General features: G+C 54.6%; 7 protein-coding genes across 7 annotated transcripts; 5 read left to right on the top strand and 2 right to left on the bottom strand.

Annotated features, from left to right (window-relative positions):
• Positions 1 to 5,013: 5,013 nt before the first annotated feature.
• On the bottom strand, positions 5,014 to 5,994 carry flbD (putative MYB family conidiophore development protein FlbD; the record flags this gene model as incomplete). The annotated part of the gene is made up of 1 exon (XM_001211710.1): positions 5,014 to 5,994. The coding sequence occupies one exon, from the start codon at positions 5,992 to 5,994 to the stop codon at positions 5,014 to 5,016; it is 981 nt and encodes a 326-aa protein (XP_001211710.1).
• A 1,086-nt stretch (positions 5,995 to 7,080) lies between these two features.
• On the top strand, positions 7,081 to 7,392 carry ATEG_02531 (uncharacterized protein; the record flags this gene model as incomplete). Its single annotated transcript, XM_001211709.1, has 1 exon — positions 7,081 to 7,392. The coding sequence occupies one exon, from the start codon at positions 7,081 to 7,083 to the stop codon at positions 7,390 to 7,392; it is 312 nt and encodes a 103-aa protein (XP_001211709.1).
• Positions 7,393 to 8,081: 689 nt separating this feature from the next.
• ATEG_02530 (uncharacterized protein) lies at positions 8,082 to 8,510 on the top strand (the record flags this gene model as incomplete). The annotated part of the gene is made up of 1 exon (XM_001211708.1): positions 8,082 to 8,510. One exon carries the CDS (start codon positions 8,082 to 8,084, stop codon positions 8,508 to 8,510), a length of 429 nt encoding a protein of 142 aa, XP_001211708.1.
• A 7,217-nt stretch (positions 8,511 to 15,727) lies between these two features.
• ATEG_02529 (uncharacterized protein) lies at positions 15,728 to 16,066 on the top strand (the record flags this gene model as incomplete). The annotated part of the gene is made up of 1 exon (XM_001211707.1): positions 15,728 to 16,066. The coding sequence occupies one exon, from the start codon at positions 15,728 to 15,730 to the stop codon at positions 16,064 to 16,066; it is 339 nt and encodes a 112-aa protein (XP_001211707.1).
• Positions 16,067 to 16,573: 507 nt separating this feature from the next.
• On the bottom strand, positions 16,574 to 18,591 carry ATEG_02528 (putative glycosyl hydrolase; the record flags this gene model as incomplete). The annotated part of the gene is made up of 2 exons (XM_001211706.1): positions 16,574 to 17,655; positions 17,709 to 18,591. The coding sequence occupies 2 exons, from the start codon at positions 18,589 to 18,591 to the stop codon at positions 16,574 to 16,576; spliced, it is 1,965 nt and encodes a 654-aa protein (XP_001211706.1).
• Positions 18,592 to 19,520: 929 nt separating this feature from the next.
• On the top strand, positions 19,521 to 22,921 carry ATEG_02527 (uncharacterized protein; the record flags this gene model as incomplete). The annotated part of the gene is made up of 5 exons (XM_001211705.1): positions 19,521 to 19,716; positions 19,776 to 20,107; positions 20,222 to 21,167; positions 21,339 to 21,433; positions 21,650 to 22,921. 5 exons carry the CDS (start codon positions 19,521 to 19,523, stop codon positions 22,919 to 22,921), a joined length of 2,841 nt encoding a protein of 946 aa, XP_001211705.1.
• A 335-nt stretch (positions 22,922 to 23,256) lies between these two features.
• On the top strand, positions 23,257 to 24,783 carry ATEG_02526 (uncharacterized protein; the record flags this gene model as incomplete). The annotated part of the gene is made up of 2 exons (XM_001211704.1): positions 23,257 to 23,509; positions 23,561 to 24,783. 2 exons carry the CDS (start codon positions 23,257 to 23,259, stop codon positions 24,781 to 24,783), a joined length of 1,476 nt encoding a protein of 491 aa, XP_001211704.1.
• Between the last annotated feature and the right edge of the window lie 1,640 nt (positions 24,784 to 26,423).

The raw sequence follows: 26,423 nt of genomic DNA, 5'->3' as shown, positions 1-26,423 counted from the left end.
CAGGCTCGCTCGCATTAGCGGAAGATCGCGTTCACGCTGGAGGGTAGGGCGCGGCGAGTCGACTGGCGCTCAGCAGCGCCCGGCACGGGATAAGGTGCCCTACGCGCCAGCCGAAGCGGCCGGTGGAGTCCGTCAGGGAGTGGAGCGGACAGGGATGTATTTGTATTTGTATTTGCACCCGCAGTCGGCTGTCTACCATCGACGGACGTCGACCGTCGACCGCCGACTCGACTCAGGGGGCGTCGAGATACGGAGTACTATACGTTCTAAGACGGCCGGTTGGCGCGACACGATGGATCCAGTCCGATTTTGGACTGGAATTTGGACACGAAGGGGTTTAGGTTTGGGTTTGGCATTGTTCATCGGAGATGGACGGCGGAGGGGCCGGCACGCCAGGTATGCAGGTAGGTCGTACAACGGCATAGCAGGATGAGATCCCTGGCGGCAGTCGCAATAGTGTCGTCGGAACACAGCGATGGCATGCCATGCGAGTCAGGCCGTCATGTTTCGGTAGATCGGGGCTGTGATTGGTATGTTCTTTGGACATTGGCATTGCCTGTTTGTGATAGACACAGGACATAGTGCGCCACCACCACCACCACCATCATCATAATCCATGGGTCGTGGACTACTAGTATTGGGACACCCCGGTCCATATCATCCGTGGAGCGCTCCATAACGTCTCGGTCTGACTGCCAAAAACCGTTGTCGCCAAGCGGAGAGAGGGAAGACAGACGACGGATGATACGGTATGTACAGGTACGAGTAATGGACAGCGACGGAGAATCGGCGGTAAGCAGTGGTAATTCCGGTGCAACGGCTGGTATTTGACAAGTCCACGTGGAAGTGAAGAACGCCTTGAGTGTGAATGGTTTGTGCTTGGGCCTCTACGATGGGGAGACACCATCCTAACTGAGGAAAGACTCCGGTAGAGTTGCGGACTGCAACTCCACCATGACAAATACTGGTCAATAATGATGGGGGCTCGCAGAATGCTCCTGAAAGGGGGAGGTTGTCCAGGCGAGTCAGTGTCTTTCCACCGTGATGGTAGATGAGATGAATTAAATGACAGGTGTTGTAGGCTGTACAAGGGGCCTTGTTCAGCTGCAGGAATGATGGCAAGGCTGTATTGTATGTAATTTACAGCCTGGTATTTCCTGCCGATCACGGGCGGACCGGCAGGCGGGTACCCTATACCCAAAGCAGGCTAGCACCATCATGTGGGTGCTGTCCGAGATCCCCCGAAGGCCAATCATTCCAGGCTGTCTGATCTCAACGTCCTGAATCGATCAAAGGGGTCCACTTGTTCCAGTGGTTACAGATACGGGGTATGGTATTACCTTACTGTATGGAATTTCATCTCAGCTTGACCTAGGTGCCTCCTACCAGGGACTATCAGGATTAGAACCTGGTCATCATGACAAATGTACTTTTGTAGACTCCGAATATGATCATTAATCAACTAAGTACCCCTAACATTACATCTAATCATACGGAGTACAGGACAATGCCCTGTGGCAAGCTAGACCAACTGCATATGCATCAGGCCCGGTCATCACCCGTTTTTCAATTGAACCAACTGTTTTTGGACGGAGAACTCGAGGGAACTCATACCATCTCACATGTCTCAAGCCATCGAATAAAAGGTCCCGGAAATACTGGCCCCGGAGGGTACTTCAGGTGGGCTCCAGCGTCTCCATCTCTCCCTGCAGTCACTCATTAACTCAATCCAGCATATGCAAGATCGATCGAGTTTTCAGCCGTGTACTCCGTAGTCCATAGTCCGGCATGGGACCTGATCCCCCGTCGAGGAGATAGCGGTAGCCAATCCCAATTTTCAGCCCGCGGCCTGGAACCGTGGAATGTCGCCCGAAGGGATGTCCTGAATCGGTTGCAGATCGGAATCCAAACACAGGCAGTCGATAAGAAGTACCCGGGACTCTGGGACGCCCGGTACATGTGCCGACCGGCATTCGAACGGAAGACAACTTAGACAGCTTCAGCTTATATCGGTCACCATGCAATGGTACAGCTCTCAGATGAGACCTCGATCGAACGCCTCGATAAAATTCTCACTCGGAGCCAAGCGATCGATCCACCGCCAGCTGCCGCATATCCGTCGTTAGACTCGGCACGTATGTATGTATTTACCTCGGAGTAGTCTCGCTAGCGCGCAGCCCAAAATTGAGCGTTTGATTCATATTCCGTATGGATTCCATTTCTTCTGGTGACCGCCTCAGCGAAGAATGCCCCATGCCGAAAGAGACAACGCCCCACCGGCTCCCAGTTAATCAACCATCTCGATCTCGAATGACAGTCGGGGAATGCGGCCGGCAGAAGACTCCGGGGAGGTGCCAGTGCCAGTGCCAGTGCAACCGTGGGCTCTCCAGAGCGCGGCCGTTTCACCTCGACACTAGCCTGGCCCTTGGGACTGGGTCACTGGGGACGTTTTGGCGCGCGAGCAGGGATCGCGGGTAGATCATGGCTGGAAGGATTGGAAGGACTCAACACATGCTTCGTATATGTGCAGAGAAGGCAGTGGGTGCTGCTGTTGTGGGTGGGATGGATACGATGGGACGGGTGGTTCCCTGGTTGGCGTGCTTTTACCCAAACGGGTATCGGGTTAGGGTTATCTCCATACTCTGTAGATTGTATGCTACTCTGGACAGTAAGATGGCCATTTATCTGGAACAGTAGTTCATCGGAGTCTCTGTCTGTCACCACTATCCAGAAATTGATAAAGCGGTTATAAATAGGTCGAGATGCGGAGGCTAGATTAATTTATATTAACTGTGGGTGTTTCAACTGTCACTGGAGGTAGTCATACATGAATCAGTTAGTGTGACTGAATATTAATGACATATCTTAAACATTCTATTACTCCGTCTACATTACTTCCACAGTCAGTACCTACGGAGTAAATACCTAAGTACCTAGGTAAGTACCTAATACTCAGATACTCAAAATCACAACGGCCAGGCCCACCAAGTCACATCATCACGATCGATCGGAACGGCCATACGTCACATTGGGTTAGCGAGGGGAAAACCCACGCTAGTCGGACGCTAGCGACCAGTATTCCAAATCAATGGGAAAAAAGAAAAACAGAAATGCAGTGAAAGGGATCGGCGAGCGCTAATCCTATCTTGCGGTCTGTGTGTCTCCCCGCTGTACGGAGTACGAACATCGTTATCACTAACCTCATTAAATCAGTCTCGCATACATACATACATAGGTACCTAGGTAGTAGCTGCATCCATCATACAAAACAATTCAGCCTAATATCGGCTCTTGAACGGCAGCAAGATGCACCCTGGTGGTAACCGTGGGCGGGCGGCCGACCCAACCTTTACGACCCAAGACCGAATATCGAATATTGAATATCGAATATCGAGTATTCATAAGCGAACCACTCTCGGCCTATGACTAGCGATTCATGTCCATACCTGTACGTGCAGGTCTCCGGTACGATTGGGCGTGGTGCCCCGGAATGCAGAGGCAGCCAGTCAGCCCGCGGACAAGAGGTTAGGCGAGTCCCTGGCCTGGCCTCCTTGCCCCTGTCTGCCCAGTCCGAACGGTATGCGGATGACAGACAGACAGACAGAACTGGCTGGATCTGGTGGCGGTTGTGCTGTGGCGAGTCAGGGAATCCATCCCTCCCTGTCTGTCTGCCTGGCTTGGCCGTGTGTCTGTCTGGGACATGAGAGATCGAGTGGATGTGCTGTACGGCGTATCGTTACGGTGGCGAGGGGCTGTTGCTTTCTTTTTCCTATGATTTACAGAGTAGCGTATTTCTTTTGCTATGATCGATGCTATGACGAGAACTCAGAACATCACTCATGAATTATTCCTCCTCCTCCCCACCCACCCTTCCCCTCCCCTACGGACACGAGCGCAGTGGATGACCGGTAAATGAGATGGGCACGCAACACGGTGGGGAGACTGGGCCGTTGGAGCGACAAGCCTGCAGTTCGCCCCGGCAATGGATGGACAGGAGGCATTCTTCAGCCGTTAGTTACTCCGTAGTCGGTCATGAACCACGCAGCCGGACCAAGGGCGAGGGGGGCACATCGTCGCTCGCCTATCATCATTCCGAGCGTTTGGAGCCGTTCCCACCGGCCAGCACAATTCGGTTGATAAACTTTAGGTCTCAACCTTACCTGACAGCCCGTCCCATTTCCCTGTAGTACTAACCGGATGGAATGGAATGCATGAACCATGGATGCCCATTTGATCTATTGTTTATTAAGTATAGTTCAGCTGAATACGTGGTAATAGACCTATCGATCAGGGCATACACCCACAGCCGGTGTGCACGACTCGCACGACTCACACACGGATCTTTCCATGAGTGGACCACTCCTTTATTGAACCTAACTGGGTATGTGGGCGCCCTCCCTTCGGAGGGTCTGGCCCTCCCTTGCGTCTTCCTCGTGAGTCGGCGCCATCTCACTGGGACAACACGACAGCTTGACAGCCAGCCACAACATGCCGGGGATTAGTACGCTGAGGCTGTAAGGTTCGGGCATGCCGGACTGAGACACCCATTCGCCAGGGATGATGGATCCAGGCGCAGGTTGGTCATGGACCAACGGCCGAGTACGGATGCACCGTCATGAAGTGTGGGAGATTATTGTAGTCACATTAACATAACCAGGGGTATTATTAAGTCCAAGCTCACATGTACAGCAACTCCCCCATCCGGAAATCAAAAATCACTCCGTCACTCCGCCTCACTTTTCTATACCACGAATGAACCGTCGAAACCCAAGGCAAATTTCAAATCAAGTGCTGTGCTTTTGGGGAAGCATCCCGAGAAAAGTCCCTTTCTCCTCGTGACCCGACGGGGGAAGAAACACATCCATCAATATACACACATATAAGTACAAAGGAAATTAAGAATTAAATCCAAGGAGTGACGTGGGTCGGGTGCAGATATACAGACGCTTCCAGAACATCATAAGAAAAGTAAAAAAAGAAAACTCGTCGATCGTCAATGCAAGGAACCCGTCATTAGTTCAGGAGGTTGTCCAGGCCCATGCGGGAATCGCGCGTGGACTCGGCCTTGATCTCGGGTCGAGATTCTTCGATCCACGGCTGTGCGTACGCGGGATGGCTCCACGACGGCGCCTCGGCCATCCATCGCGACGGTGATGGATCGGCCAGGGGTTCCAGGGGCTTGGGCGCGGGGTATGATGCGCTGGCGACGTAGATATCGTCCGAGGAGCCCTGGCGACGGAACTCGCCGTACTGGGGCCGGGTGTCGACGGGGAGCGGCAGGAGCTGCGGCGAGGCGACGGTGCGCGGCGAGGCCGACGAGACCGAGTTGTGATCGGAGACCATGGACGGGGGCTCCAGGTTGGAGGCGTCGGAGAAGGCGGGCGAGGTCAGCGGGGTGTCCAGCGGGCGGTTCAGCGCCGGCAGGGTGTAGATGGGGGTGAGTTGACGGGGGCCGTCGACGGAGGCGGTGGAGCACGAGTCGCGGCGGGAGGACGACGACTTGGTCGTCCAGGCTGTGAGGGGGCGGTCGTGGGAGATGGAGAAGCGCGACGACCGGCTGGTCGGGCTGCTCAGCGAGAGGGAGGCGCGGGCGTAGGGCGGCTCGATGCGGCCGTGGTAGGTGCGCGAGGGGGAGCTGGTGCTGGTGCTGGTGCTGGCGGGCAGGCCTCGTCGCTTGCGGTTCATGCTGCCATTCCACCAGTTCTTGACGGCGTTGTCGCTGCGGTTGCCCAGGCGGCGGGCGATTTCGGCCCAACGCTTGCCCATCTCGTTCACCATGCGCTCAATCAGGAGACCCTCCTCGGCGGAGATCGGTTCGCGGTTTAACGAGGGCTTGAGGTTCTGGTGGAAGCGTTCACGGCATTGCTTGGGCGAGCGGTAGTGCATGTGCTGTGAGATGCGCACCCAGTTGTTGGGGCCTTGTTCGCGAACCAACTGAAGGAGCAACTGGTCTTCTTCGGGGACCCAGGGTCCTCGACGATGAGCGGGGGCCATATCTGATGGGAGGATCTGAGACGATTAGTAGGGGGAGGATTGGTTGACAAGAGACAAACTTACAGCGGAAGTTTGGAGGGGAGGAAGGAGGGAAAGAAGTGTAGAAGGTGGTCAAGAGAAGATGTCAATGAGAAGAGAAGGGGAAGAAGGAGAAGAGAGAAGAGGTGTAGATATAGTGTCGGGACGGGGAAGTCAATGGAGGCGGCAGTGAGAGGGAGATTATTATATTATTATAGCAACGGCGGCAGACAATTGACCAAGGAGACGGGTCAGAGAAAAATGGCTGTTGCTCCACACGGCGAGCACGCTATAGAGAAGATCTGATCCAAGATCTCGGAGCTGACAGTTGTCGGAGGAATAATAAATAAAATCATTTATACAAATATTTTAGGGGTAATAAATCATTTTTTATTATTTATTATTTATTTGAAATATTATCATTTTTTGATTTTCATTTTTATTTTTTAGTGGTATTTATGTATTACCGTTCGATACATTACCTGCTTACTCACCACCAGGGCAGACCCCAGCTAACCCTGCCATGCACGGTCGCACCTTGGTACTAGGTACCTACCTATGTAGCACCTACCTAGTTTAGTAGTCTCAAACTACCTACTCCGTACTTACACTCCTCTGCCGTAATCTTCATGTCCTCGTGTCAATTGCACAAAAAAAAAAAATAATAATTATACAGACTCTTACGGAGTACGCTCTATCCGATCCAAGGATCCTGACACACTTCTACCGATCCCGGTGGAGAAGATGGAGCCTCTTCTACAATATCTGCTTTGGGTAAATCCGATCCATCGTAGACAGGGGAATTCGAAGCCATCACATACGTGCACATGGTCCCCGAGGAATAATAAAAATCACAAAATAAGAGGAGAGAAAAAAGAAAAGAGGTAATAATTGGCCTGCTTCCAGATCGTGGGGAGATTTTCCGCTACAGCTGATAGTGGCCTGGCTCTACCAAAGGATCGGTGTTGCAGCAGGGATCTCATCAGTATGACTGCCCGCTGTGTGGAACATCCTTACTTTTGCTTGCTTTTTCTGCTGCTGAGATGCAGCAGCAGCACCGTCACCACCATGATTATTGTGCCAGAGACACCATCCATTGTCGCTAGGTGGAGAGGGGCCGGGCTAACCCGGCCCTCCCTCAGGTTGATACAATGGTCGTACATCGATCGCACCGTGCGAGGCGAGCTCGTCGGATCTGGCTTCGAAACGGGGACGATCGTCGCGCCTCGCTTCTACCTCGCATGCGTCGGCTGGACCTCGTTCTCCTCGTCTCGTCTGCTGGAGTCCTGCAACCGCGGTGGAGACGGTCAGGGGAAGAAGAGGTCGTTCTCCAGTGTACGGAGGAGGAGGGACAAATATAGCATGCGACAAGAAAAATAGATTAATGCTCCAGCTGGCGGCAGAGTAGTTTCTACGGTAGCGATCAACATGATGGTGAGGAGCAAGAAAATAGGTAGTACATTTATGTATTGTGAAAACATGAGGTAAAAGGAATAATGATGCCTCGTTTCCGCCAACGACAGATGCCAGTCAGTTGGCCCATGCTTGTCAGAGTTCAAGCCCTGACAGGAAAACGGGAGCGGCAGAAACGGTCTGGTGAGAGTGTGAGGGCAAAGGAGAGGCCGGGTTTAAGCGGGGTATGAGAAATACTTGGGATTAGTTCGGGTAGACGGGAAAGTAGACGCTCAACCACCCTGGCGGTGCCATCATCACCATCATCACCCGACGTCCTGGACGAGGGGGACGGAGTGTGCCGACCGCATGTCCCTGCAACGACAGCCACGGGCGTGTTCGGGCATAGCAGACAAAGAAAGATGATAGCCATGGGTCTTTGTTTTGCTGCTGTGTAACATTGTTTGGAGGGTGCAAGGTAGATGCTATGACAGATATGTGCTGATTAAGGTTTCACCAGTAGGTGTATACAATACACAATATCAGACATACAGGGTATAAGAGTGAGAGCATGTAGATTCGTACGAAGAATCCTCTGTACCGATGACCGATGAATGGTTCTTGATCGACGGAATATTGAAAGCTGAAAGTATAATAGATTAACGAATAGATTAAAGATGGAGATTCCCCCCCCAGGACACACACAGACGCCTGGAGAACTGGGCCCAAGTGCTCAGCCAGCCATCCACCACGGAGTTGTTCTCCTTGCCATCCAGCACCGCCTGCCAAGCAACCACCACCACCACCTTCCTCCTGATGCGGACTTGTATCCTGATCTCTCCACTGTCCGTGGGCCGTTACCCAGACATGAACCGTTGGTGTGGGGGTTCATGATTGGCGCAGGCGGTCTGGCGCCGTCTGACAATTTGAAATCTTTTGACTTTCATGACCAAGACGGTGCTGATCGACATGAGGATCATCCTACTACAATCGCGAACCTGGGACGGGTACCTTTGCCTCGGTGCCGTGGGTTGTCCATCTTGGATATGATAGTCATGTCCACTTTCAATGACGGACCATATGGAGTAGTAAAGGCACCTGCTTAACGCAAAAAAAAGAGGTAACAATAGTCAGATCAGGTTGGGTGAACGTAACCACAACGGAATTATAATATGCCCACATATAGACATGGATGTGCTGATCGGAGAGATTTCCGAGCTACTGCATGCGAGGAATCACAGCCAGATCGCAGAGTTAGTACTACTCCGTAGGAAGATACTAGTTACTCCGTACCAAGTATAATGATTATCTGCAAATGGTCCAACCAACGCTCCCGGTTGACGGTCCTGACTCACGTCGTGCTGCAGGAACAGCCGGTCTGGGGCCATCCCGTTCGCTTATCCAGCCGAAGAAGAATGACAAATGCTCACCTCCTTTTCATTCACGCCAACTCTGCATTGCAGGAGGGCGACCAGGTCAGCGACCAGCTCGAGGAGTTCGGCGGGATCCGTGCAATCGACCCGACTGGATTCGACTGGGATCATTGTTCACGAATTCCAATAGCATGGGTGACGCGTGGGTTGACCCTGTCACTTGGGACAGCCCTCCCGATCTATCAAGTCAGCTAGTCCGCTAGCCAGCCCGATCGCCAGCCACGACATTGACATTTCCACAGTGGAATCATGGAATCCACGATGGAGGCGTGTGTGTACGGAGTATGGAGGGGTGCGACTATCATGGACTATTGTTCCATGAATCCCCACCGTGACCATCGATCGGGACGATGACATCGGACAACTCGGTCTGATCGTGGTCCCCACGGCGGGCTGATTGGCCCATCAGTCGACCGTCGATGGCATCCTTTCCCCTGGGATCCAAGACTATGGAAAGGGAGTATTAAGCTTCTACCTGTCACACTGGGCGTCATTTTCTTTCCTTCTGCGCCTTCTTCTTCTGTTCGGTGAGGATCAGATCGACCATCGTGCGCTTTTTGCTTTTCTTCCGAGCGGCTATTGCCATCGGTCTGCAGTAGAACCTTCCCTTCGTAGATTTTGTGGATGGAGGATTGCAGGATCGCATCTTGCGTACCTACGATTACGGAGTAACGTATGATCGTATCTCGATACTGGTTTCTTACACAGCGATCATCATCACACTGACTGGGTCCTCTTGGGACGGGCCACGGTGACAAATCCCAGGCACAGCACTGAGCAGGTGGTGGTCCGCACCTGAAGGCCTCGGGTGGATATGCGGCACGGCACTGACAAGCTGTCAGGGACGCTCTAGAAGTTCCATGGGGATGGGCCGTGATGGGGATGGATGATGGATGATGGATAACAGGGCATACCCACGAGGTGGTCCGATTTTGATTTTGGGCCCAACCGTTAAGTGCCAGGCTGTCAAGCCGCCGAACAAGTCAGAAAGCAAAAATCTAATAGATCGGAGTATATGCCGTCGCTTTCTGTGGTTCAGCGATGGAACAAAAGTCAGCCGGAGCACGAACCCCTGAGCCAAACAGAGCTCCGTCGGCACCTTGCCTGTTTAGGTAAGTACGGGGCCTAAGATCCCTCCTTGCGAGTGGATGAAGACGAACCACTGGGTCGCGTTGATTGGTCGCCAAATTAAGGTATTTGTCATTCAGGCCCCGGGCGACTAGTGCCCGTTTCGGTAATGATAGTCGACGTATCGTTGTTGAATCCAGGTGACTGGTACCATCGAATCGATGCGCCTACAGTAGGTACCTACTCTTTACTGTAGTCGATGGATGTACTCTATACAAGACAGCTGCCGCGTCGGATAATACGAAGAATCTGGAAGAATCTTATTCTACTCTACATGCTACCTCATGATTCACTTCGAAACACCATCCCCAGAACCAGCCAATCTCAAAAGTGGCCCCAGCTCAACAGCTCTGATGGGGAACTCGTAGAAGGGTCCATCATATTCCAAATTCCACCGTAGTGGGGAGCAAACCAAGACCAAAAATAAGAAAACACACCTGCATGACCATTTACCTGACATAACCCAAAACCCCCTACTCCTCAAATTGAGGCCAACCCAGACAAACCCACTAGCGAGGCGCTTGCGGTTGTTCCTGAGTCCATCTCCAGAGCGGGGCGCGTGCCTTTCTCAGGGGCCCCAACACTTCTCCGTACGTACAGAGTAGCTCCTAGTAGCACACCCTCCGCGCTATCCCCTGCGGGACGTTGCACAGTCTCGGGGTCCTCGGGGACGAAACGATCTAAACGCTTTGGGCGTGCCCGGCGGCGGCGACGGCGTCAGGAATCAAACGCCCTCCATGTCGTGGGAGTACGAGCATGCCATGTGGACGGGTACTCGCGATCCACACTCGTGGTACGGAGTCTGTACAAACGGAGACATACGGCTTTGCCTGCTGATTGATACCGCAGAGGTACCTAGGAGTATACACGTAAGTACTACGTAGGGGTGGATGGGGTTTGTCGTTACGAGCCCTGTACTGGATCCATGGTGTGACGGGGTGCATCTGGTGAATGTGCTCCTCATGCAGCAGGCACGTTAGGACAGGCTCCGACGATGGCCGAGCCAAAAGAGGAAAAAGGAGCACTCAATTCCTCGCCTTCTGGATTAATTAAGCCCGACGACAGGTCACAATGCCAGTAAACGGTTGCCGACACCGACCGACGTCTAGGAGGTAGGTACATACAGTAGCGTGGGTGGATCATCGTTGAACTGGCTCATCTTTATTTTTTCTTTCTTTTGATTATTTTGTTTTCTTCTCTTTTGTGTGAAAGAAAGACTTCAGACTATTCCGTATTCTACCTGTAGTTCGTATAAATGGATCAGAGCCCACTTTCAAGAAAAAATAAAGAAAAAGCAGAGAAGAAAAGAAGGAAAAAGGAAAAAGAAGGATGGACAGCGCTAGACGAGTTGGGACTAGCGTGGTGGTCCCCGGCGTCCCCTGGGATTGGTACCAATCAGAGACACGGGAAGTATTTGAGATATACCCTGGTCAGTGTGGCTCTTAGCGTGCCGGACGAGGATCATCCTGGTCGATTGCCTAAAATACTGTCGTTATTATTATAATTCCTATATTATTAGGAGTACGAGTATCAAGACTTGGCGAGAGATTGTATGAATTAATATTATTATCAAGACATTTCAGAGACTGGTGGCTGTAAGATACATATAATTCAGACCGCCTTACCATTACTAGTAAATTCTATCACATTAAATCCCTCAGGAAACATGGAACCAGCGGACAAAACGGCAGGTGAGAGGAGATCAGTAGGATGGAAAATCCTCCCACCCGGTTTCATGCGGTGCAACCACCAAAAGGGCAAAGGATGGCCAAGCCGACCAGGGCTGGCCGGGACGGGATGAATGGATGGAGGAAACTTAGAGAGTTAGTGAGTGGAGCGAACGGCGCTCTCGCATCCGCCGCTGTTTCCTGACTGTCGGGCCTCTAATCTGCGAACCAGGGGGCCCGAGCACATGTCACTACGGAGTAGAGAAAGGAGGAAAAAGAAAGCATTCGGATGGGTCATGATCAGTCATTATTCGAGAGAAAAATGGAGAATACATCCATGCTAATACACGACGGCTTTTACATTGTGTTCCTGCGCCGAGGACTGCACTGTCAAACCAAGACACGCATGTAACAGATCGAGCCTTATGTTGTACCTGTACCTAGTCGGTTGGTCATTTGACGTAGTTGTAGGTCCGTGTAGTTGGGAGTGTACTCAAGTATGCCAATATATATATACCCTGTGTATACTTCGTATGTGCATACCCATGTTCACCGTGTAAATATATAACCACAGCATGTAAATCAAACTCGTAGTCGATCAGGAACATACGAATGGCCCCATTTAACTTCCATGGAACGAACCAGATCCCACCCGATCTCTCACAATGCCATCAGAACATGACGTCGCGGTTCCAGCAGAGTGGATGCATGACTGACTGACTGCTGCTTTGTTCTCGGGCTTCATGCTTGTGTTGCCGGGGACCATGTGGTTCCCGATTCGCCCGGCACGTTACCTTACCGCTTTGGGATTTAGGGTAACCTCCCCCCCTCCATCGGGCTGGACGCTCCGGCGGTTTGCTGCAGGGCCACACGGCCTCGTATACGAAACACTATTACTCGATAGTTGGTCCTGGGTCACCCAACGAGGTCCCTGTGTTCCTACTTCTCCTTATGGTCCCCGACCCATCTTCATTTGGCCCCCCTCTCCTCTCCAGTCCCAGATCGAACGACAGCCTCCAATCAGAACCCCCCAGCCCGATTGAATAACAGGAGATAAGCGCTAGCCTGTCGCCATCTCTGTACGCCCTGAGCAGAGGCCAAGTAAGACTGGGGAGGGAGTGCCACTCGCCGGAGCAAACACGACACCACCCGCTGATGGAATCGTTGACATTGTGAGACCTCCTGCGTTGCTCGTCGGTCATTCTGTTCTTTGTGCTCTACGGAGTCGCCGATATGACCGCAGATGCGGACGGTGGTTGTTTCCCAGGGGAAGGGCAGGTCAACGACTGCGATCCTCCGAGGTCCGACGATCCCGTCAATGTATGCATGTATGGATGTATGTGCGACGCTGTCATCATAACCACCATCATCATACAGCAGTCATGGCTGATCAGAGTTTGGCCCACCGACGCCGTTGGAAGCCAAACTGAAATGCTTGCTAGCGCATGTCGTGGCCGTTTTTCGCGCTGTTGTTTGATCTGGTACGCCCGTACTGTACACGATAGCTTACGGGCATCTGAGAGGGCTCGGTCGATGTCCGAGCCGGCCGTCGAGACCAACGGACAGGGTCCGTATGCGCCTGGTCGTAGCCTTGATGAACTGTTGGAGAATGTGAGGGTGAGCCAATCATACGTACAGTCCTAGCGTAGTTATGCGTATCTGATTTGGAGAGATTCTCCTGTTGGTGACCCAGCCCACTCCGTCAAGTATAGATGGAAAAGGTGTGCCAGAAGATATCAGTACTGTATCCACATTGTCGTCCACCAAATCGCTTGCATGGAGGCTGGTCGTAATGCACGATTTGCATTCAGACGTCAAAGCTCGCAGATCTGGTGGGTTCCGGGGCAAGATTCGAACGCCGAACGGTTGCCCGGCTATCATATCAGACAACTCACGCCAACGAAAGACAGACGTACGTATCAAAATATACTTCCATTAGGGACTGGTCCGAGGAGATGCCCTCGCCGGCGGGAAACGGCGCCGACACACTCCACGTTCAGCGCTACTGCCCAACAGCCAGACAGATACATCTCAAAGACAGGCTACGCTCAGCTGGCGACGGAGGCCTCAGCCAGACGCTACGAGTGTGTTGGGCGGCGCCATCAGGCCACGCAGGAGAGCTAATGACCAACGACACCAAGATCTGGACAACCCCCAACCGCAGGATGTGACTGGATCCGGCAAAAGTACGAGGAGCACGCACTAGGATCTAGAAGGGCATGGGATTCGTGTCCTGGAGCCCGTCCGTCCCCAGCGTCGTATTGTGGCAACATCGCCGGCGGCCCCTCTCAGTGGCCGGCGAGCGCATCTCGCAATCCAACTCTGCGTCACGGATGATGCGTTGCAGGGCCGCCATGCTAGTCATGGGTGGATGGACGACACCCAGATCCGTGACCCACCCGCCACCGGGCCTGTCTGGGTGATCTGCTGATGCAGATGGGGTTTGGTCTAGGTATGCTGGACGAGGGAGAGCCATCTAGGCTGAGGGGGAGGGGTGGGTTGGCGTGCCGATTCGTGGAATGTCGAGTGCCTGTGATTATTTTCCAGCCTTTCTTGGAAGGACGAGTGCCTTGCTTGGATGTGAGGTGGCCGGTGGCGATATCAGAGCGTATTGAGTGTATTGTTGTCTTGTCTTGTCACTGCGGGAAAGCTACTGCGGCGCATGTTTCAACAGTAGCATTTTTTGAAACCATGAGAAGGGACAAAGCAGGCCAATCTCAGTCTATCCTTGGGTCACTGGCGCGGCTGGCCCGTCCTGGTCCTGGCTGACAGGATGGCAACGCCTCGACATGGCAAGGAAGATCTCCAGCTCCAGACTCCACCTGAGGGATCCGTCGAGGCGATGGGAAGTTTGAATCCCGATGGCAGGCGTTGAACCAAGAAAGAGAGTGGGAGGGCTGCCAAGGCTATCTAATGGTCGGTTGGCTCCTGTCTTGATAGAACATACCAACGTGCTGATATGCTCATGCTCTTGAGTTGACATGCGATTGACTACGATGGAATACAGATAGCCGAGAAGATGACATCTAGCTGCGCCTATAATACCGTCTCCTGATCCGACTGCTATCAGCATTTGGCGTCTCACTGTCGATCATGATACAGGGCCCCAGAACTATTTCACTAACTAGAGATTCTCGCTAATATAAGCGACTGTATGACAGGCACGCCCAGCAATGGACTACTCGGCCCCATCTGATCTATTGATCAGCAATCGACTCGTCGAGGATCTGACAGAATCCCATTGACACATTCTTCGCGCCGTCCTGTGTCTGGTGGAGAGGAACCACGGAAAGTCTTCCATCCAACCAAAATTCTTTCGAGTCGAATGCAGCAATATGTGGCAGCATTATGGTTGCGATAATACAGACTCTGCTTTATCTCGTATCATCACCGTCTGCACCAGTGACGAGACGCCGGTGGGCAGCTCCACAGTGTAAAACTCTTCCGGCCCATCCGCATCAATATCAACTCACCATCTCCCACTACTGCAACGTCCAGCGGCCATGTCACGACCCTCGCCAGGACTACACCCTGCCACCAATGCTGCTGCAAATACTCCCATATCCGCACAGGACTACGCACACCGCAGACATAACCATCCCAACCAGCAACTAGTGATCGACTAGCACCCCTTAGTGGCGCCCTAGTGACCAGCCCATAGGCCAGTGCACCCCGTCGCAACCCAATCTACCCGGTGGGCGAAACTCAATCGGGGGCCCATTCCTTCAAGAAGAGACCCGGCACTCAGGTAAAGCGCTGAACTTCCCGTCCGTCGACGTGAACTAGTTAGCACCACATTACCCACGTCTGCGCGCCCCCGATTAGGAAGAAAGACGCAGTGATCAGGATCCGTGGGCCCCGAGCCGGTCCCAACGAGCCCTCTCGCCAACCGCACTAGTCCCGTCTCGCTGGGAGGCTCCACGCCCAACAACCGACGGTGACTGTCCGTCCGCATCTCCGGTCCTCGACACAGTGGAGTCGAGAGGAGAAACTGGATCGACTCGGTCATCGCACCAGCTGCTTCGGGGGGGCTCAGAGGTCCCCGAGAGGATCTGACGAGGGGGCGCGGTTCTCCTCTCTCCAGGCGAAACAGCCATGGCTTCAAACAGGATCACGACGGAACAACCCGCGGATCTTGTCTCTGCATGTCTCTCCTTTCCGCCAGATCGCACCACATTGTGTGCAGTGATTTGCCCGGCACTTGGCTCGGACGGCACATGTGGTGGCGTATACGTAACAGCTCGATCACGCCTGCTGCCGCAGCCGGGCTGCTGTTCGCTAGGTGCTACTCCATCACGACCACCCCCACCGTATCCTCTTCCTCCCCCTCTTTGGGTTCTCCGCTGGGAACCGCTCTCGTCCAATGACCGCCACTACTCGCGCTCCAAGGCCCCTTCGCACGGCGGCACAGGGACGCGGGAAGGCAAGCCATGACCCCCGTCGCCGCCCAGCAGGATCAGAGATGTTCAATGGACGGTACTGCTTTGGGCCTGTTCACCCGCGCTCGCAGCGGAGGCGAGGCCCCATGCAGGGGCGCGAGAGGGCTGGGGCTGGGAAAGTGAGGCGGGTGCTGCGTCGGGTGTTCCGAGCCGTCAGAGGGCGAGGTGAAATCTCTGCGGTTTGTTGAGGATGGGCATGGCTGTGCTGGGTCGTGTGGACGGGCGTATGGCTGAGGAGGTTGTCGTGGCTCGACGATAATGTTGTTTGAAGCTGGTGCTGTCTGTGTTGAGGAAGAACCGCCGGGACAGGACTGGGCATGATCGGTTGGCTCGTGCTTAGACTGGTCTAGACTCGGTCTGCTGGATTGGCCATCGTGAGGCCAAAGTCGTACCGTGCGCTATCGTACAGGACTAGATTGCTACTCTCGAAGCGCCCGAGGAATATGGAAGACGCCATATGGGAATCCGCATTGGGCTAACAGTCTACCTGGCTATGCCTATCCTACACCCTCTCGAACACCGGCATCGTCTCGATAGGACACGCAACTTCAACCTCCTGTCCACCAGCGTGTGTCTGGTCCTCGCCCCAGAGTCTCCACGAAGCCCCCTTGGGCAGATATGCGGTGATCTTGCGTTGTCCCGATTCGAGAACTGGAACGACAAGGTACTTGGAGCCGTACAGATACTCCGTCTCGACCTCCCACGCCTTCTTGTCCTCGGGGAACTCGTAGAAGAGTGTCCGAATGACGGGCGAGCCCTTCTCGTGCGCCTCCTTCATCAACCCCCGCGTATAGTCCCTCAACTCCTCGCGAATCCCGATATACTTCTTGCAGATCTCGTACACCTCCTCGCCGTACGACCAGACCTCATTGTTCGATCCGGACGCGGTCGGCTGGCCCTCTGGCTTCGGCTCGCGGTCGCCGTGAAGCCGCATGACCGGGCAGAACGTCCCCCATTGGAACCAGCGCGTGAAGAGCTCACGAAACGCCGGATCATCGGGGTTCCCGCCGTGGAAGCCGCCAATGTCGGTCGTCCACCAGGGAATGCCCGCCAGCCCCATGTTCAGGCCGGCTGCCAGCTGGTTGCGGAACGAGCTCCACGACGACGCGATGTCGCCGCTCCAGACCAGCGCCCCGTACCGCTGGCTGCCGGCCCACGCGCAGCGCAGCAGGTTCACGATGTTCGTCTGGCCCTCCGCCTCCATGCCCTCGTAGAAGCCGCGCGCGTACTCCTTGGGGAAGATGTTCCCGATCTGGAGGTTGCTGCCCGCGTGGTAGCGGTAGATGTCAAAGTCGTAGATGGAGTACTCGGGCTCCGCCTCGTCCAGCCAGAACACCCGGATGCCCTTGTCGTAGTAGTTCTTCTTCGCGCGCGACCACACGAACTGGCGCGATTCCGGGTTCGTGGCGTCAAAGTGCGTGATGTCGCCGTCGCACTGCATGGCAACGCGGACGCCGCGATCGTGCCGGATGAGAAGGCCGCGCTCCAGCATTTCCGGATAGTTCTCCGACTTGTTTTCAACCGTCGGCCAGATGGACACCATCAGCTCGACCTTCATTTCCCGGAGCTCTTTCACCATTGCATCTGTAGGAGCGACGTGTGTTAGCTGTGTTGGGATGTCTTCCGTGGGGACGTACCAGGGTCGGGCCAGAACTCCGGATCGAAGCTCCATTCTCCTTGGTATTTCCAATGGAAGAAGTCAATAACAATCAGGTCGAGCGGGATATTCCGCCGCTTGTACTCTCGCGCCACGTTGAGCAGCTGTTCCTGGTTCCAGTAGCGAAGCTTGCACTGCCAGAACCCCAACCCATACTCGGGCATCATGGGGACATGACCCGTCACGCTGCTGTAAGCCTCCTCGATCTCCGCAGGGCTGTCGCCCGCAACGACCCAATAGTCCAGGCTCTTGGTAGAATACGCCTCAAAGCTCATGGTATTCGTCCCCAGGACGGCGCGCCCAATAGCCGGGTTATTCCACAAGAGCCCGTAGCCCAAAGACGACAGCGCAAAGGGCACGCTGGCCTGCGAATTGCGATGCGCCAGTTCGATATCCGCACCTTTGAGGTTCAGCGACGGCTGCTGGTACTGGCCCATCCCGTAGATCCGCTCCTTGGGGTCCAGCGACTCGAACCGCATCGTGAGATGGAAGTCGCCGCCCAGAATCGGACGCAGCTCGCGCGCCTCGACCTCTAGCGCACTGCATTTGGGGTCTGTCAAGTCGCGGCGGTGGCGCGCATACTCCTCGAGCAGTTTGTTTCCCTTCGAGTCGTAGATGATGATCTTCCCGCGCTGTGAGACCACTGCCTTGATCTTGCCGTTGCTGATGCTTGCTTCTTTGCCGGCTGGGGTCTCGATCGCGGCGCGTTTTGTCGTCGGCTTGGTGCAGAGCGCCCAGTCTTGTTCGGGCATGGATGCTAGCTTTGTGGCGCGGACTCGCAGTGCATTTTCGCCCCAGGGTTGGATCCAGAGCAGGTGGTCGTCGAAACGGAAGATAAGCTTGTCGTCCTCGGCGTATAGCATGATGGATTAGTGGGTTTCGTACGGGATTCGGCGGTAAGGGTAGTCAGTTTGACAGTCAATTCGTTGAATAATCGCACTGGTTGAAGAATGGGGTGAGGAGGCGAAAGGCTTTCTTTCATATGGCGGTAGTACCGCAAGTCACGACATGGATTGCACGCCATGTCATTGCTTCCCCTCATGGGCCCCTCAGGTACTCCAACTCATGCTGCGTAGTGGATTCAACGCGATCATAGCAATCACAGCCGTGGAACGGGCGCCAGCATCGTCGGTCCAAATCCGAAGGGCAGTCAGCGTGTCCAATAATGGATGGACAAACCCGTCAATTCATTCCTTTCATCTCGTGTCTTGACGTAACTTGCCAATATGGATCCCGAGAGGAGCATATTAGCCGGCGGAAAGACCCTGTTAGGTTTGGCATGGGAGTATAGCCTAAATGGCAACGCCAAACCATATCTGAATGCGGGGACAGAGCGATCTCTGGTGTCAGATAACAGCACCGGGACAACCCCAGATCAGGTTATGTCGCTATGGACGGGAAATCTATGACCGAGTGCTGTCCACTTCAGGTCTAAACCGACGATTTGACGCGGAGGATGCTCTTGGCGATATCAGCGCCTTCCCGTTGTCAGGCATGATCATCCACGGAGTAGCATCGTGATGCCATAACAGTCCCTTCTAGAGAAAGTCAATCTGAACAAAGACAGACTCGGCATCTCGGCGGTCATGCGATGTTGTCCTATCTAGACAAAGAACGTTTGCGGGGTTAAGCTTCCCCAGGACTTGAGGCAGATCCGGGTGCGATCCCCAGGATTTTTAGTGTTTCATCACGATGGGGATCCGGTTTAAAAGGTGGGCGTAGTCCTCATGTCTGGTTGCAGTACATCACGCAAATTGGCTTGAGTTATACCTGCGGATTGACCTCTGACACAATGAAAGGCGAGGATATTGCAGAGGACAAGGCTCATGTAGAGCACCTGTCAGAGCCTGCAGATACGAAAGAAGCCCAGCAGGCATCTGCAGCTGAGCATGAGGCGACGTTCTGGCAGGCCCTAAAAACAAACCACAAGGCTGCATTATGGTCTGCAGCGATATCTCTGACGATCATCATGGAAGGATATGATGTTGGTAAGACGGCCTTGCTTGTACTCCTGTAACTTCACAGGATGCGCTGACAAGCAGACTAGGTCTGATTTATCAATTCTTTGGGTACCCAGCCTTCCAGAAGACCTTTGGTACGTATCTGCCGGAGAAAGAGGGATATGAGGTCTCTGGACCATGGCAAGCAGGTTTGAGCAACGGTGCCAATGCTGGTATTGTAATCGGCGGGTTTCTGAACGGCTATTTGTCCGCCAGATATGGGTACAAGAAAGTGATCATCGTTGCGCTGTTCTTCATGAACTGGTTCAACTTCATCCTGTTCTTTGCCTCATCGGCCCCCGTTCTCCTGGTCGGACAGATCCTGTGCGGACTGACGTGGGGTGTGTTCGCAACCACAGGGCCGGCATATGCATCGGAAGTATGCCCTCTTGCTCTGCGAGGCTACCTAACATGCTATGTAAACCTATGCTGGGCGATAGGTCAGCTGATAGCCGCCGGCGTACTCTACGGCCTCCTTAAGATCGAGAACCAGTGGTCCTATCGCATCGCCTATGCGATACAATGGGTATGGCCTATTCCCTTGATCATCTTGATCCTATTCGCACCAGAATCACCCTGGTGGCTGGCGCGAAACGGGAAAATCGACGAAGTCTACAAGTCACTAGCCAAGCTAGACAACAGAGACCGCGAGTCACACCAGAAAACGGTGGCACAAATCCAGCACACCCTCGAGCTCGAAAGGAAGATGGAGGCGGGAACCAGCTACCTGGATTGTTTCCGGGGCATTGACCGTCGCCGTACTGAGATTGCATGCATGGCCTTTGCGGGCCAGGTCCTGTCCGGCTCGCCCTTTGCGTATGGTCCTACGTACTTCTTCGTGCAGGCGGGAATCAGCACAGACAAGTCCTACCAGATTGCGGTTGGAGGGACTGCCATTGCGTTTGTGGGCACTGTGACCTCGTGGTTTTTGCTAGGCCGCCTTGGCCGGCGACTGTTATATGTGGGTGGCGTGGCTTGTCTCACCATGTTTCTGCTGATGATCGGTATCATCGCGTCAACTTCGGAGTCCAGCGGCGCCAAATGGGGCCAGGCGGCTCTCTGTCTCGTCTGGCTGTTCACATATTCCACCACCATTGGCCCTGTCACCTTTACCATCATCTCCGAGACCTCCTCCATGGAGCTGAGAGCCAAGTCGGTCTGTCTATCGCGGAACGTCTATAACATCACGCAGATCATTGGAAACATCGTGGAGCCGTATCTGATCAACCCGACTGAGGCCAATCTAAAAGGGAAGACGGCGTACTTCTGGTTTGGGACGGCCTTTTTAACCACCGTGTGGGCCTACTTTCGGCTACCAGAATGCCAGGGAAGGACGTATGATGAGTTGGATATCATGTTCCATGAGAAAGTGCCGGCTCGGAAGTTTGCCAGCTATGAGGTGAATGTATATGACGCGAATACGCTGCGGAGGAAGTCTGGTGAGGATGGGGACAAGAGGTCGCCTGAATAGTTCGCGATATTTGAGATCGAGGCGTTGCATAATATTGCATAAGTGGATAATAGTGCTCTTACGTAATGGCGCCCCCACAAGAAGAAGGCGGTGAGACGCCATCGGAGAAGCTTCACCTCCATATTGATGACTCTCGTAGTATCCCGCCTCATCTTCTCCTCACTTCCCCTCAACCGCCCTCACATGAATGATCTCGGCCTTTCCCTGACACTACACAATATCCTTTACTTTTTAGTTTATAATCTCATCTCTATATAACTCCCCTGCATCACATCCCTCCGCAATGGAGGTCGCCAGCGCGCAACCGGCTCTGCATCCGGAAACCTCCATGGATATCGACATGGATTTGGACCTCGGTCCAGTGCCTGAAACTGAGCCAATTCTGACTGTACGTCTCGGTCACACGAAACCCTCACTGATCCAGTTGATCTAATGCGCCGAGCGATCCAGGACACCGGAATCGGTGCGACCGCCACCACCCAGGATGGGGCAGTCGACCCTCACACGGCAGAAGCACAACCCGAGAAAGTTCACATCCGAGGCGTGGATGAGCTGACAACGGATGATATCAAACATTTCGCGACCCAACACTTTACCGTGGAACAACCGTCTCGAATCGAATGGATCGACGACACCTCCGCGAACATTGTCTACTCATCCGCAGACATCGGCCTGCAAGCGCTGTCCTACTTCACACAGGTCACCGAGGAAGAAGATGCATCTGCCCTACCGGCGCTCCGCCTCCGATCGGCCAAGCTCCTATCGACCCATCCGGAGTCCGTGCTGCAGGTGCGCTCGGCCGTGAAGACAGACCGCAAGAAGCCCCGCGCCTACGAAGCAAGTCGATTCTACCTCATGCACCCCGAACATGACCCGCGCGAACGGTTGCGCCGTGAACTGTCCGACCGGCGACAAGACGACTCGAACGATGGCGACTACAGACGCAGGCGGTTCGATGGGCGCGAGCTGCGCCGTCGCAGAGACCGCGATGCCGACGAGAACTTCAGCGCGAGCATGTACGATGATACCAGAGCTAGCAGCGACGATTACTCCGACTCGGACAGATGTCGTGGTGGACGCGGACGTCGAGGGCCCCGTGAGCTGTTCCCCGACGACGGACGCTCCTCCGGTCGTCTGCGGGACCGCAGCGCGTCACCCGGTAGAGATACCCTGATGGATAGTGGCAACCCCGATCGGGATGAGCATGGATCGCGCAGTCGGTTCCGAGAACGATCTCCCCATGTTAGTCGTCGGAACGAAGGCAAGGAGTTGTTCCCTACGTCTGGCGATTCCAACGCGCGAGAGCTGTTCCCCAACAAACCGGCGTCGAGTTATCTCAAGAAGGAGCTTTTCCCGAGCAAGGTCAGCAATCACCGTCGGTCTGATGCCATCGACGCGGCCGACGAAACCGCCGATCTTTTCTCTCGGCGGATTTCGGTTCCCTTGATGGACGGTCAGCAGGATGATGCGCCGCGGAACAGGAACATCGAGCTGTTCCCGGATTCTTCGGAAGGGAACGGCGTTCACATCCGTGGTGCCGCTGGTCAGGACCAAGGCATGACGATTCGCGGCGCCGCGGGCATCTCGATCAAGGGACGGGGTGCTTCTGTTCGTGAGCTGTTCCCGGAGAAGTACAAGTCCAACGCTGGCAAGGAGCTTTTCTCCGATAAGATCGAGGGACGAGGAGGTCCGCGCCGCAAGGCTGAAGACATGTTCGGATGATCGGGGAGGGTTTGTTGCCTTGTTTTTTCGACGTTTTCGTCCCAATTGGAGGTTGCTTGCTTTAAAATTAGATATGGCAGGGTTGCTGAACTTGTGATACCAATCTTTTGTCTCTTTTTTCCTCTCGCATGGCTCAATTCGATCTGCATTTATGGCACGACCTGAATATCAATGAAATGTGATATAATCTGCAATATTAACGGCATGATGACTTTCAAACCGTCTTGGTGTAGATTTCGGGTCTCTAAATTAGTGCAACACGGAACTTCTTCCTATCGGTCGAGCTTATCAATCAATATCGACACCCCGCCACATACAAACCACCACATCACAGAATGCCACCACCGTCACAGAGCCCCTCGCTCGCAAGCATTCTGGTGGCGCGCTTCCTTCGAACCAACAACTACAATGATACCCTAGCTGCATTTATTCGAGAGGCCGGACTCCCGGTCGACGCGGGGCATGTCGGTGGAAAAGACGACTGGACGATCGAAGGCGTGCTCGAAGAAAAGAAAACCTTTGATGAAACCGTTCGCTTTGAGCGATATGGGGAAGACAGCGAAAGTGATGGCCTCTGGAGCACGCCTGGTATGTCCTCGCCTCCTGCTACCTATACCAGCTTTCTAACATGCATCACAGCACCATCCAAGCCCAGCGTCGTCCAGACGCCATCCTCTTCCAACCTATTATCATGTTCAGTAGAGCCCTGGCAAGAGGCCCACGACGGGGACCGCGAAGAGACGCCCGCATCCTACGTCGTAGCCACCGGCGCAGACAGACAGCTCCATCTGTTCGCCACGACGACAGGAAACGAAGCCGTGCGCTCGTTCTCCGGCCACTCCGATTCCCCAATCCTCTCCTACGTCTTCGTGCAGAACGGCAGGTACGTCGTCATGACCAACATGTCCGGCCAGCTCCTCCTCCAGCGCGGCACGGAGCTCCTCGACCGGCGCAAAGACCACTCCAAGTACGCCGTGAAAGTCGTCGCCCACGAGTCCGACTCGACCGTCTGGCTCGCCACGGCCGGCTGGGACGCCAAGGTCTTCCTGTACCGACTGCGTCTCGGGCCCGGCGACGACGTACGCCTCGCCGACCCGGTCGCATACATCCCCCTCGCCTCCAACCCGGAGTCCCTCCTCTTCGTTCCCCACCCGGACACCCACGAGCCCATCCTCCTCGTCGCCCGACGCGACTCAACCTACCTCTTCTACTACCAGGTCGAGGCGACGCCAACGGCGTCGTCGCCGTCGCCGTCCGCCACCCCGCGCGAATGCCCCCTCCTCGGCCGCCAGAACCTCGCCCCGCACTCCAACGCGTGGGTGGCCTTCTCGCCGGCCTGTCTGGCCCTCAGCCCGCACGACCCGGGCCTGCTGGCGGTGGCCACCTCCACCCTGCCGCACATGAAAGTGCTCATCGTGCGGCTCCTGTTCCCGACGCGCGACACGCTGGACCTTGTCACCTCGGGCCCTGTGGACACGGCGGCGACGGCAGCGCCTGAGACCCAGGCGACGCAGGCGTTTGCGGCACTGTCGCTGCAGAACCGCGAGGACGCGGCCATCCTCATCCAGGCGAACACGTTTGCGCCGCAGACGGCGTACTCCACGCCGCAGGTGGTCTGGCGGCCTGACGGATCAGGCGTGTGGGTGAACGGGGACGATGGGGTGATTCGCGGGGTGGAGGCGAAGACGGGCAAGGTGACGGCGTTGCTGAAGGATGGGCATCAGGTGGGATCCAAGGTGCGGGCGATCTGGGCTGGCTGGGTTTTTGTACGCCGCGGGGAGAAGGTCGTCCGCGAGGAGTGGCTTGTTAGTGGAGGGTTTGATAAGAGGCTGGTTGTTTGGAGGCAGGCTGAATCTACGTAGTTTGTATATACAGTGTGCATGTTGATCATGACTAGGTCATTAGCTACTTACTAGGCTTTTCTAATCTCATGGATCTAAGTTGGTAAAGATAGCCAAAGGCAATTAAGCGAATGGAACAAGCCATATCCAAAAACACAACGAGCAACAAGATAAAGCCATCAGAAACACAGTAGTATGAGGACTTAGCCCTCCCATACCCCATGCATTCTTTCCAGTCTTTCCAGCTCCCTGAGCGGATTCCAGCCTCTACGCAGACGGTGGCGGCGCGGTTGCTCCTGTATAACAGGAGGCTGACTCGACGTCTGCGCCGCTCGGACTGTGTCAGATGGCCGCGGGGTGATATTGGATTCACGTTGAACAGACTCGCCCGCGGGTTGGGAAGTCGGAACCCCTCTCTCAGTCTCCGGCTCCACGGCAAGCATCGCGCGAGCCGTACTGACTACGCCTGGATTACTGGGCTGCGTAACCAGTTCATCCAACAACCATGAAGGCAGTATCGGCCCGCGTGGGACAGGGTGGTGAAGGGGAGGGTGGTGAAAGGGACTGTCTTGAAAGTTGGTCAGGACCATGGGACAATTGGGCCGGTGGAAGCAACCGCATGGTCTGAGGCGGCCGACGCTGACCCGTTCCCGTCTGGAAGCCCATCCTGACATCGACCTGCCTGTGCAGACAGGTAGATGCGTGCAATGGCATTGTCCGAAGCCACTCGCGGGGGGCGGTTCAATGGCGACAGGCTGGTGATCGCCGAACCGTTGACGGTATAGTATATCCTGTAGCTGCGTCAAAATTTCCCGGTCCCGATCGGTCTCGTGGGGGCGATCGGGCTGCATGTCGGGAGGCCCGTTCAGGCCGGTCTCATTTTCTTGTGCACTTGAGTTGCTCACGTTGTCTGGTCCTTCGCTGGGTAGCATTGTTATGTCTTGGTGGAGTCACTGGAGCGCTTGTGAGTCGATAACGAATGGTGTGCTGCCTGCTGTATATATCAACGAATGAGTGAGTAATGTGTCGATATTGATTGATGGAGATGTGGAGCTATCAAAGTCAGAAACAAAGACGTAGAAGTGACGACAAAGATATGTATGTGGTTGAATACTTCTCGAACATTAGATGCGCCAGGAAGGAACGTTCGAGGGTTCGCTTGGCGGCGCTTTGGAACCGTGAACTAGGCCATGATTTCCGGCCGTGTGTGGTAGTCAAAACTGCTGCTAGTGACGGAAACAGGAGTTGATATCAATTGAAAGAATTGTTATAATTCTACACGTTCAGAGGTGGAATTGCGAGTGGATATGTACATCAGGTATCTATTTGAGCACGGCTTGCAGGCTCTCCAGCACCTATTGAATATCAGTCTCCGTCCATCTCCACATCTGCCCGCGCGACCGGGTCGATTGGGAAGAAGCAACTTACCTCCAACTCAATCTTGGCCTCGGCGATATCCTGCTCGCTGCCGCTGCCGCTAGCGATCTTCTGGGCCTCGGCGATCTGGGACTTGACAGCCTGCGATTCGGTCAGTATAACGAGCGGGATGGCGGCGATGTCGCACACGTACGTCGGCGCTGAAGTCCTCCAGGGGGAAACCCTCGACGGCGTTGATGCTCAGCTGGGAGTCGGGCTGAACGACGGCGAAACCACCGGAGACT

Source organism: Aspergillus terreus, genomic scaffold (assembly GCF_000149615.1).
Source record: "Aspergillus terreus NIH2624 scaffold_3 genomic scaffold, whole genome shotgun sequence".
NCBI lineage: Eukaryota > Fungi > Ascomycota > Eurotiomycetes > Eurotiales > Aspergillaceae > Aspergillus > Aspergillus terreus.
Note: the sequence above shows the minus strand (reverse complement) of the source record. Positions and strands in the feature narration are given on the sequence as shown.